The 13009-nt window shown below is 43.4% G+C and overlaps 1 protein-coding gene across 1 annotated transcript in view; it reads left to right on the top strand.

Moving 5' to 3' along the window:
- The window catches only part of marchf5 (membrane-associated ring finger (C3HC4) 5), a 24140-nt gene extending 11240 nt beyond the window's left edge, over positions 1–12900 (top strand). The window contains exons 2-6 of the mRNA XM_005735093.2: positions 2462–2664; positions 8648–8778; positions 8859–9042; positions 9543–9709; positions 11092–12900. Coding sequence (XP_005735150.1) covers positions 2462–2664; positions 8648–8778; positions 8859–9042; positions 9543–9709; positions 11092–11208 — 802 coding nt within the window. The 3' untranslated portion in view covers positions 11209–12900. The remainder of the gene's footprint in view (positions 1–2461; positions 2665–8647; positions 8779–8858; positions 9043–9542; positions 9710–11091) is intronic.
- Positions 12901–13009: the final 109 nt, after the last annotated feature.

Genomic DNA, 13009 nt, shown 5'->3' with positions numbered 1-13009 from the left:
GATATCGTTATCGCCTGAAATGAAAAAAACATATCGTGATATGAAAAAATCTCATATCGCCCAGTTCTAGTCAGGGAAGTTCGATATCAAATTGTCTTGCACATGTTGCGTTGCTTTGCAGTGGAGGAGGGTAAGGTTGTAAAATACCAGCAGAACCTTCCTAAGAGGTACAGCGCTTCTTAAGTAAAGAGAAGGTTTACTCCCATCTCTGTATGTAAGGGAACAGGGAAGGAAGATGTCACGGGATAAAATGTGGTTTGGCTTGAATTACGTTGTCATAGTTTTCATCAATTACTTTTTTTTTTTCCTCACAACAACAACAAGACAAGCTTGGGGAGGAAGAGAAGAGTGGAGATATACCCACATTTCACATTTGAAGTCAAGGAAAATAAGATGCTTTGTAAACTGTGTGGATTCACTCTCACCAGTAAAAACACAACAAGCTTTTACACTTTATATTTTAGTCAACTGAATCACTTTAGATTTAGGATAATAATACTATAGTTTGAGTAAAACTAAAAAGAATTAAAATAAAATCAGCTGTCAAAATGAACACTGACCTGTTGATTCAGTGTATGAGTAGCATTGTGAATAATACTGGCGTCAAAGTCAGAAATGTGTAGCTATGGCTAGGATCAACGGAAGTAGAGAGTCGGTATATGTGGAGCATAGGTTGCTTCTTTTACCAATGCTTGTTAGAAAAGGGAGCTGACACTGATGTGATCTGAAATGCAATCCCTTGGAAATTGTCTTGTATTCTAATGGCAGGGTGAAGGGCCTGTTTGTTTGAGCTGCTGTGTGTCCATTGAACACTTCTTGTCAGATATGCTTGATTCAGTCAGCATTGCAGCTTGTTTGCCTATAGGGTTTATGTATTGATCGGCTGATTTCATGTAGAGACACCAACACAGAGCAATGCTGTTTGTGGGGGTGTGTTCATCAAGGCCACCCAATGTAGACTTGTAAGAAAGACTTTATTAACTACTTCTATCAGCTTTGTGTGAATGCTGAAAACGACTGTGGTAACACGGTAAGAAGTCCAAATAAGTCTCATCGGCTCAAAAACTGAGTCACAATAGTTTTTGTTGCTAAGTGCAGATTTTCTCTCATCAACCACACACATACAGCTCCATGACTTTAAGCCTGTTAATTGTCAGATGCAAGATATTCTAACTTTGGGGGCTCACCCTCGTCTGTGTAGTTGTTTTGTTCACTTAAATGTAATCCTAGCTTTCATTCAGCATAGACTCTGGTCATTTTGTCTCTTGTATCAGTCACAATTATGAAGCCACGTCTAATCAGTTTTTCTATTTTTAAATCTTGCATTCAGTTGTGATAAATTGTTGTTACTTTTAGAGCTGCAACAATTTGAGTATTTCAAATAATTTGATTGCAAAAAATTCTCAACACAAATTCTTTGTTTCGATGCTTTAAATGTGTATTAAATAATGTAAACATGAGCCTTTCACCTGACTAAAAACAGACCTGTAATGCAAACGTATTTAGAAGTCAATAAAAAGTCTTGACAGGTTGAGTGAAGGAAAACCTGTTTCTAGCATCTAAAACGACAACTCTGTTCCTATAATCACCATTAAAACCATTACTGGTAAAGAGCTAGCAGGAGTCCTTCATCAAAGCACTTTGTAGCTGCTCCATCATCTGCCGTTTGTTTTACACAGAGAAAAATCTGCACCAAGTCTCCAGAAGCTGTATTAAAATATGCAGATGAACTGATAACTTGGTCTGATAGCATGTTTAAATGATACAGCTCAATGAAGGCTGACAGCAGCCGTCCTATTTTACATGAGATACCTGCAGCAAACAGGGGTGAGTCTAAAGGGGGGCACAGGGTGTTCTAGACTATATTAATTTCAAGACTTTTGTAACATTTTTCAGATTAAAAATGAAATATTATAAAACATTATATTCATTAAATTGCATTAATATTTAAAAATATAAAAACACCAACGTTTTTTTCACAAGCCAAAAACCCCCCAAACCATTAGCCATTAAACTCTGAGCCACTGACCTGAGGGTTGTTAGATTGGACACTGAATTATTAGATTATAAGATTACTCGATTACTAAAATAATCAATATTTGCAGCTCTATTTACAACCATGTCTTTCTTTTACCCTTCAGCTGTACAAGGCTGATGGGGCGCAGAGAATGAGGTGATGTAGGAGATTCGAATTGATACCATAGGTGTATCTACTAAAAATCTCACACGAGTTCAAACCTCAGTGACCTTCACCTCAAGGTCAGAGTAAGTTTTCTGAAAATCTTGTGAATGCGATAACTTCAGAACAAGGTGACGTACGATTTTGAAATTAATGGCATAAGTTTGTCTACTAGGAGACTGAGGGGTACAGCTGGTGGCTGCTAGTATTTTTTATTTATTTTTTGCAGCCATGTTTGTTTCAGTGTCTCATCCTGAATTTGGGCATGTGTGTTTGTTTTAGGAGCTGCTGGGTGTGCTTTGCCACGGACGAAGATGACCGCACGGCAGAGTGGGTTCGCCCGTGTCGCTGCCGCGGCTCCACCAAGTGGGTTCACCAGACCTGCCTGCAACGCTGGGTGGACGAGAAACAGCGAGGCAACAGCACAGCACGCGTAGCCTGCCCACAGTGCAATGCAGAATACCTCATTGTCTTTCCCAAACTGGGTGGGTTGCATTTCTCTGAAAATAAAACCTTGTGGAAGCGTGATGAGATGGCCTCGAAATGTCACTAGCTTTTGTTGTCTTGTTGGGCTGAGAGGATTCTGTGCTTGAGGAAATTAAGAGGATAATTATTCCTTCAGCTATGTTTTTCAAGGTCTACTGCAAAACTTTGAGTGATTGCAGTACTCCAGTCTTTGAAGCTATGTGTGATTTATGTCTGTGGCATAGATTTTCAAAATGAGGATCAGGTATATTCAGGATCATTTAAAATTGAAAGGCTTTAGATCCTATAGAGTAGTGTGTGATGTACAGCATGGTTAAAATATAAGGATGGTTAACTTATAGCCCCACGCCATGCTGAGAAGCTGAGATAAATTTCTTGTTCACAAATCTAAATTTAATATAGTGTATTGCTGAGCTCTCATACAGCCTTTCTGGCAGTTGTCAACATCAAAGCAGAATTACAGAGCAAATTTCCATGTAAATAAACTCCTGTTTGAGTCACTGCCTGCAACTGTATCCAAACTCTGGGAACTGTTGAGTTTGTCTTGCCTCAGTTTATTTACTCGAGATCCAGCATAAGTTCTGTGGCGATCTGGGTAAATGTTTCATTTCATTGTGACGACGAACAGGGGCGTGCTCGCTGACTGACCAGCAGCGGCTGCCTCAATTAGCTCGACACGTCAGAGTGGCGAGGGCTTCGATTGTTCTCAAAAGCTATGACTCACCCAGTGAAGATACAGCACGCAGAGCTGTGCTTATTTGGACACAAGCTGCTCACAGCTCACTTTCTCAGATCTCTTCATACAGTAAGACAGTGAACGACTCTCACAGAACACACTGCAGTTGCATCACAGGGAAGTTGGTTTTATCTGTTAGATGTTTTGCTGCTGGATGTGAAGACTTGGGCATATTTCAAGTTGTATACTTGTCACTTGGTTACCCATCAGCCCCTGGCCCATTGCCATTTCATAGAGAGTGAGACGTTGAAATTTGAGACAGAAGCAAACATAGTGTTAGCCTGCAACAGGTTGGGCCCAACTGGTAAACAGGTTCATGTATATTTATAGTGACCAATGCTGTGCTGTCACTCACTTTGGTGCTTTAAGCGGAGCTTCTGTGCATGCTTCTCCAACCTCAAGTGTTTGTCTAACCTCTATCTACGAGCTCATTATTGGAATGTGGTTGCTGGGTATATGTGAATGTGTCTACAGCCCTTTTGTATTTGTATTGACTCAATTCCTAGAAGCACAGTTAATCAGTACTTGGAAGTAAAAAAAACAAAAAAAAAACAACCCAAAAACATTCAGTAGCGCAAAGTTTTATGGACCAAGTTTTATTTATTCACAAATTTGAAACATTTCTGCAGACAACAAAAGCATGCAGTCAATATGGGGCAATTTCTACCAAGGTTGGTTGTGAAATTGGTAGAAATTGTGACAAAATAATCAGTGGATAACAAACTAGTTTGATCCCCTTCCCTCAGGAATATTTATTTTTGTAAAATATGTGAACGGGGAAAGAATGGCCAAGAATGGCATCTTTGCAAAACCATTGTTAAACCAGTTAAATTCTCAACCCTTCTTTGCAACTTCTTGGCCACTGCTGTTGAGGTTCAGTTGGAAATTGTTCATTTTCCTGTTAGTAGATTTATGGGGAGCCACATTAGACAGAGGAGGAAATCGCCACAGGTTTGAGACCCCTGCCCCAAAGCATAAAAAGAATACAGATAGAAATGGATATCATAGTTTAGCTTTCACTGGGGCTCTGACGTGGTAACGTCTTGTCCATGTGCAGCATATGTAGCAGCTGAGTAAAAGTGAAACAAAATATCCATACAGTAAGTTATAAAGTCAACTTCTCATAGTGTTTCAGTTCTCTTTAAACAATCTTTAGGATTGTTGGCTGTAACAGGCCCTGCTCGTTCTGTTTGTGAAATCAGAACTGTCCTAATGGATCTGTTTGATCTGAATTTGCTGTTTATTGAAATTTTGTATATATAAGTATGTTTGTTATCTAATGTTAGTGTCTCACATGTTCTGGCTTTGAGGCACTTTATGAATTGAGCCTCTGTTGTACAGTGCGCCAGTGGAATTGACACTTTAGACTGACTGCATCAGTGTTTCTCACACTGCCGTATTATTATGATGGCTTTGCGGCTTGTTATTTTTGGACAGCTCTTTATAAAAAAGTCAGTCATAGAAGTGACTTGTGGCTAAATGTTTACCCTCAGTCTCCTGATGCCCACTCCACAGTTTGTGTTTTTTAGTCATGTGTTCAAATACTGAAGTGGTTTAGAGCATGGTGATGGATAGGCCAGCGGTTTATTTTGAAAGAGCTTCCTCGTTTCTGATCTGCTGGGTGACGTTGCCCTCGGAGAATGACACAGAAACAGCGTGCCACCATCACTCTTCATTTGCTGAGGTTGGTGTTGCCTTTGATGTAACTTTCTTTGGTTTCCCTTCAGTTTAGATGACAGACTGTGAGGATGTGTGGTGGAGTTTTAGCCTCAGGATGTTTTGGGAAGATTTCTGCAGACGAAGTAGCCTAAACTTTGTTTTGTCACTTATTCCAATTTCTGGTTGAGAGTTGGAAGTGAATTAATAGGCTGCAGTTAGCACACTGTCCACCACAGCGTGCGTGCGTGCGTGTGTGTGTGTGTGTGTCATAAGACGTTTTTTTCCTGCAATGTACTATAGCAGGCAAATGTGTTTTTAGGGGTTTTGTTTTTTCACTTTTGCATTTTTTTAAATGCTGAAAGTGTTTGAATAGGAAATGGATAGTAGAGTAGTGGTTGGTTATGTGCACAGTGTTTGTTGAGTTTACCTCACCCCCACCCACCCACCGACCCCCAAATCCCTTTAGTGAGGGTCAGACGGAGGTGGTGTGCGGGGATGTTGGATGTGTCTGGATGAGAGGAGTGGGAGTGAAATTGGGTCACGGAAAGAGCAAACAGAGCAGCTCATCAAAGGCCCACAGCGACAGAGGAGATGAGCAGAGCTGCTGATGGATTCATGAAATCACAGCGTTTCTAGGTGATGAGGAGAGGATGTACCTCCGTGTACCTCCTTTCCAGCAGGGCAGCACATGCAAACATTAAGTGGCGATTCACGGATTTGCATTCGTGGCACCGCGTGACGTCAGACTTGGGTCAGACTGAATTTGCAAAGCATTTGGATTTGTTACGCAGGGTTTTTACTGACACGACTGCTTTGTCAGGGTTTGAATTTCCATGAGATTTGTCTTTGTTCTGACTGAGGACTTGAGACTCTGGCTGCAGGATACGCTGGGCATTAGTCCACTTCAAAGCAAGGCGGAGGAGTACAGCGCTTTTGGTTTTGCTGCATCATTGCTGCAGTGTTCCTCTCACATAATTTTTATTCTAGCCTCGTTCTCTTTATTATACAATAAAGTACAGAGACCCAGTATCTTTGGTCACCTAATGCACAAAACCTGTTAAAGCTCAGATGCACTCCTTTTTTGCTGTGTTTGCTCTGGTTTTAATGAACCCAATGAATACTATCAGTTTTCCAGCTCAGCAATAACAGCATTCAGTCTGGGTGGAGTTAAATCTGTGGACGGGTAAAGATGGGGAGCACTGACCGGTCACTGAGGCCAGCTCATTTCTAGAGGCTGGATAGGGTTTGGTCACAGTATTTCTCTCTGCGCGGGGACCCCTGCCTGCTGTTGGAGCAAATGAGTGGGTGGATTCTGAGATACACATCATTTTTTTCTCTTAACTCAGGTCTTGATTGTTTTTCACTTGCTTACAGCCCCGGAGGGGGGGAACAGAGTCATTTTTCAGCCTTCAAAGAGCAGGGCAGCTATATGCTGTTCTGGCTGCACTCCCACCAGCAGCTGCTGCAGAGCCAAAGCTAGCCCATCATGCTAATTTGGCTCGCTATATAACTCCTGAGGACGGCGTGTCCTTGCTGCTCCTTTTCTGACACTCAGCCCAGAGAGTAAACAAGTGAGCTGGAACAGCGTGCCAATGTGTGTGCCCACTACCGAGGTATTGCAGTTGCACGGGGCCCCCTCCTAACTTTCCTCTCCCTCCCTCCTTTTTTAATAATCTTAATTATGGAATCTGCTACCAGCAGCCATTAAGGGCAGTCTAGTCCCCTTTGCCCGGGATGGCGTAATGCTTAGGCAGGAAGAAAGCGGAAGAGATCCCAGTGCTGTCATCAAAATATGGCATATTAATGCTCTCGAGCATTGTGAGGTCAGTCCCAAAGGCAAACACGGGTGCAGTAACAGGAGGCCTGAAAGCATCAATGGCTGCTGGCAGATAAGAGACAGCTGCTGCATTAAAAACTGTCTCAGACTCGGATACTCTTTAGAAGTGATAAATGCACCTCGCTCACTTTGAGCTCTTTCCTCAACAAGTGGACTGCAGCGCTGCAGTAAAGACATTTAGCACAGACCAGCACAGTGAATGCACTCAGCTGTAGAAATACGTGCACTGCTAACAGTGGATGGATTGTATGCCGCGTGTGGCAGGTACTTACGGGCACCAGCCTCATAGTGGCCAGGCTGCACAAACAGTTTAATGAAGCCAGTCCAGAAACTGTAAAACTCCTCACGGCACCCCTGGAGTTATTTCAGGAAGCCGAGTCCTTTTACTCTAAGCTCATGTTGTTAAGGTTGTAGTTAGAGATGTGTCACCACTTTCCCTTCCTTCAAAAATGTATCTGCTCAGGTGTTTGTTTGAAATCTGTCCTTGTGCCTGACTGGGCCCTGGCAGTAATCCTTTTCCCAGTAACGGCCTGTAACCCACTGCCGCAGCTGTCCTTAACTCTAAGTGATGGCAGCTTTCTGTGCTATAAGGTCAATCAGGCTCTTTTTACTTGCTGTGCAATATATTTATCAGTGAGCTGCTGACATGGCCTGAGGAAAGGTGTTCTTGAACAAAGTCCTGCTTTCATAATGAGCAGTGACTCAGCACTGTTTCTGAAACAACTTGACTGCTTCATTTCTAAACTAGAGAAGAGATGCAGTGGTATCTCTGTCTGAAGTAGGATTTCAGTCACCGTCTGCTGGAAATGAGAACCGTGCATGTGTAACACTGATATTATAGTAAGGTGTTTGAGAGTGTAGGTTTTTCAGAGCCTGGAAGCCCAAACTGCTGTGCTCTGTGGATCTAATTTTGCAGTTTACCAAGTGCCAAAGCAGCACGCACACAGAGGCCCAGCACTGTCTTGCGCTCAGTCCCTCTGGCAGCCTCCCCGCTCCCCTCCCACTGACTCCTGGGCTAGTTATTAATAGGATGTGGATGGCTCTGTCTGGGTGAGGAAATCAGGTTGCCTTCCTGTAAATATTTCATGATTTCCCTCGAGTGGGCCCAGAATGCAAGAGACGGGAATGCAGCAGAGATGTTTTTTAAGGTCCTGCTCCTGGTGTCAGACAGGGATGTCACTACTCCAAAGGCAAGTTTGAACTTCAGATTAATTTCTTATTACATGCTGGTCGAGAGGCATCCCAGTTCTTTTTAATCTCAGTGGGCCCTGCCCTTGAAGCTCCTCCTTAAGTGTCAATAAACCTGCAAAACAAGGCGTGCACCTTACACAGCCTGCTTTAAACTTAGGAAAAGTCTGAGGAAGAAAGTTTGCTTTTGACGTCACTGCACTGTCGTAATGCGCCTCCAAGCACAGCACACCCAGTAACCCTGTTTCTGTAGAGGGGAGAGAGATGCATCTAATTGGTTGGAAATGAGGATATTTTGACAACTTGAGCTGTCAGGGAAAATAATGAGGGACATTTTCCTGACCTTTGATGCACAAAATGATCATTACATTAGGAGGATTATCAGATCAGTGGATAATAATCCCTGAAGTTCAGATTCTCAGTCAGAAGTACGCAGTAATGGTTGAAGTAGCTCTCTAAAACTACGGATAACAGTTATATTTATGTTAGCCAACAGTTTTACGTGTTATAGGTAAATATATTTCTCTTAGTTGTGACTTAAGTCTGATGATGCCTCCATCAGGTCCTGTGGTTTATGTGCTGGACCTGGCTGACCGCCTCATCTCCAAGGCTGGCCCCTTTGCTGCAGCTGGCATCATGGTGGGCTCCATCTACTGGACCGCTGTCACATATGGAGCAGTCACTGTCATGCAGGTAAAGATATACTAGATAAATCTAGTATATACTTGTGTGCAGCTGTTTGCCACTCTGACCATCTCCTGTGCCTCCTCCAGGTCGTCGGCCATAAGGAGGGCCTGGATGTTATGGAGCGGGCTGATCCTCTGTTCCTTCTCATCGGGCTGCCCACCATTCCTGTCATGCTGATCCTCGGCAAGATGATCCGCTGGGAAGACTACGTCCTGCGCCTGTGGAGGAAGTACTCTAACAAACTGCAGATCCTCAACAGCATCTTCCCTGGTCAGGACACACTCCTTACGTTTGATCCTGAGAATGTGTATCTGTGTTTATATTGTGTTTGTTACGTGTATGCTGCACTGTGTGAGTCTAACCTTACTCAGGTGTAACTGTCAGTATGAAACGATGATGCTCTAATGTCTGCTGCTGCTAAAGAACAGCCATCACTGCTGGACAGACAGGATGTCTTTTCAAAGGACAATAATATAAAACCATGTAAGGAGCTGAGTCAGAAACTTGATTATCATAACCTGATGATAGCAGAAAAGTTTCAGACAAAAACAAATAATATGGAGAGTTACTAACACCTCAAACACGTCTCCTCATCCATCACAGAAATCCTCACTGCAGCTGGTTGGTGTTCACTTCATCACAGCCACAAAACAGATAAATAAATAAATCCTCAGCCTCTGAAACTCAACTGTGTCAGCAGCTGCGCCCTCAGGTTTATGCTGCGCCCTCAGGTTTATGCAGGAATAAAACTAATACTCGTGTGTCTGCAGGGATCGGCTGTCCAGTTCCTCGGATCCCCGCAGAGGCCAGCCCCCTGGCAGACCATGTGTCAGCCACACGGATCCTGTGCGGCGCCCTGGTCTTCCCCACCATCGCCACCATCGTGGGGAAGCTCATGTTCAGCAGCGTCAACTCGAACCTGCAGAGGACCATCCTGGTGGGTCCAACCAGACTCGCCGTATGACTCACCTGACAGTAGCAATAGTTCTGCAGGGGGTTCGATGAGCAGAGTACAAACAACTAGTATATCCACCCCCTTGTTTTAGCCCTACTATTGAGTAAACGACCTCCTCTAATTTGGCCTAATTGTGCATCGTATGAGCCATTTAGACATAAGAGAAACCTTAAATGGGAGGACAGAAAGGTAACCAGAGCGGCTCATGCGATCTGGGCTGCACTGATACTGCTGAACACTTTGTCCTCACCTAGCAAACCTGCAGGAAGGAGAGCGACCAGATGAGCTGCATCATCAGTCAAACCTTTATTTGTTCTCGGCGTGATCGATCACTGTGAGACAAAAAAGAAAAACACACCACTGTAAATAATTAACTTTTAAAGCGCAATTAATGAATATTCCCACAAGATGGTGCTTCGTTCCTTTTGTGTTGAGCCAGAGTGGCGACGACTGAAACTTCACATCAGTATTTATCACATGCTGTATTAGTCAAAGTGCCAGTGTGGACGCCTCGCTTTACTTTTCCGACACACTTTTAGTTTTACACAAGCACAACCACTGACAGCTTGGACACTCCTGCCTAATCTAAAGGCCCTCAGCTCGGCGGGTTTGGTTGGTTAGTATTGAGGTCAGGATTCAAAAAATTGTTTCCACTTTTCTTCTTCTAAATAGATTTTTGTAGTTTAAATTCAGTCTTAGCTTTTAAATTTTCAACAGTAAATACTGTTTATTTAGAGTAAACGATCACTATAAGCATTCATTTTTATTGCTTTTTAGTCTGTTATTAACGGTGTACTCGAGAAATTGTGAAAGTGCCCCTAGCAGTCCAGCCATAAGATCACAACTAATATAAAACAAAGTGAAGGACGATTTTCAGGCTTCCTGTGACGATTAATGAGTCATCACATTTGCTGATTGAATGGATTCATTTTTTGTTTGCACTCAGGCGCACATACTGGAAGAACAGCCCCGGCTTGAATATTATTTCGATACACTGTAATATTCATTCAGGTTGGCCGTTCAGACATCCACACACCTTTGTTCAGACAGACTGCCATAAATGAGCCAGTTTCCTGTTTGGGTTGGAAGGCTTCACTCTCCAGAAACCTCCACCTTTACTCTTGAATGATCCTTTTTAACCAAAATATCTGTAAGTGCTCTAGCATTCCTGGTCACAGCTGAGCAGGAAACAGACAGGAATCATCTGCATGTTTGTTTATGAGATGCTGTCGTGTGTGTGATAGTCGGTGTGAAATTAAAGTAAATCCTCCTAGAGTCCGCTGTGGGGGGAGAGCTTTGATGTGTTGAGCTGAATCTGTCTTTAAGTCCACTTTCAACACCATTTTGCTTTCCTCCACCTACAGGGAGGTATCGCCTTTGTGGCCATCAAGGGGGCGTTTAAGGTGTACTTCAAACAGCAGCAGTACCTGAGGCAAGCTCACCGCAAGATCCTCAACTTCCCCGAGCAGGAAGAGGCCTAAAGGAGGCCGTCAGAAGGGAGGACAGATGGATGGAGGAACTACACGCCTCCGCTTGAGGGGGTGGGTGGGATGAAAGCTCAGTGAGCAGGAAGTGCTGGTGAAACAGACTTTTGATCGTGTCATCCTCATTACCACCTCTTCCTCCTCCCCACACCTCGCCCCTCTCACCGCCCCGGTGTGACTCTTCGCTGACATTTTGTGACGCTGGCTTAAAGTGAAGATGGAGACGTGCGGACTGGAGCATGTTAGCAGTTGATGTGCAGTTACAGTCACACACACACACCTACACACACACACACCTGTTTCCTGAGTACGACTGCAGGGTGGATGAGCTTCAGCAATCACGTTAACTATTGTAAACCTACTATATTTTAAACAATTAAAACGTGGGGCATGTGTAATTAGTTTTATAAAAATGCAAATTGTTTTATATTGTTTATTTCGCAGCACCCCATTGGCTGATGATAGTAGCTTATGTTCAAAGAAGACTAATGTTGAGCATAAGGAATGTACTCATGAGCAAACAGTAAAATGATGTGAATCCTGACGCAGAACAGAAAACTCGCCACGTCATTGTGCCACTGCAGCTGATTATCTAACGGCGAACACGCCGAGCGCAGATCAGAAGCTGATACACAGCTGTTTACTTTGTTCACGTGCTTCGTCCAGTATTCCTCATCTCTACTTTTCAAAACGCTGTCATGTGATGTGTCTTGAAGCCTTGTCACCCGTCACAGTGCAGGTGAGCACTGTGCCGTGATGTGTGGATAATACATATATTAGAAAACCTTGGGGTGCCTGACTCAACATTCAGTGCAGCGCTTACAGGAGACGGACACTTGAGTTAAAGCCGTTGCCTCCAGATTTTAGAGGCAGTTCATACCCTCCACCCCCTCGGCCTGCCATGATGGGACTTCAGTTGCCTGAGCTTGGACCAGCTCAGGTCAGACTCAGGTACTTCTCTCTGAATGACCTCGGACACTGGTAACTAAAGATGACTCACTGCAGCAGCCAGCACTTCTGAATGGAAATTAAAGGGTCAGTTCACTCAAATACCGAGCCGTATTGTCCTGCCCAAGTGGTGTACAGACACTTTGATTTTTTGTCTTCAAGTAGGATTGTATTGGTTTGAAACGGTGGAAAAAATATAGGGAGATGTTCAAGTTTAGCCACAATTTCTGGCAAATGTATTGAAATGTTGAGATATTAGGACGGATGAATATAGAGCTCTGTGATTTGAGTGAACCGATCAAAAGAGTTTGGTTTATAAGACGTGAAGCCTAATGTGTCAAACTCCTTTGTTCATGTGTAAATAACGTGGCTTTGAATTAACAAGTTATTGCTGAGATGAGAATCTGAGTGAGAGAGCCTGTTTAACACACTGTATAACCAACCACCTGGAATATTTAACCTGCACATGTCAACTTCTGTACAGGTGTTCTGAGATCTGCAGACTAAACCTTTCCCATCAGATCTCCTCAAGAGGCTGAACTGCACACGATGCTTCTAACGTTAGACTTCTACAGTATGAGCTCTGTGAATAAATGTATTTTCCAAATGTTGACGTGCACGTGTTGAGACTGGAAAAGTGGGACAGACGAGCTTCCATTCAGCTGTTTATTAATTAGAAACACACAAGAAACATAAAAAGACCAAACTCAGCACTCTTCACCTGCCCATGACCCCCACCAGCCAATCACAGTCATTCTGAGTTGCTAAATACATCCAGAAATTAAAATTTTGATTTTCTAAATGAAAACCACTCACTAGGTAATTCACGTCAAACAGTGCACGGCCCGCC

This window comes from Pundamilia nyererei, unplaced genomic scaffold (genome assembly GCF_000239375.1).
Source record: "Pundamilia nyererei isolate P.nyererei 1_Seehausen unplaced genomic scaffold, PunNye1.0 scaffold00062, whole genome shotgun sequence".
Taxonomy (NCBI): domain Eukaryota; kingdom Metazoa; phylum Chordata; class Actinopteri; order Cichliformes; family Cichlidae; genus Pundamilia; species Pundamilia nyererei.
The sequence above is the reverse complement of the archived record's forward strand: the minus strand, read 5'-3'. Positions and strand labels throughout refer to the sequence as shown.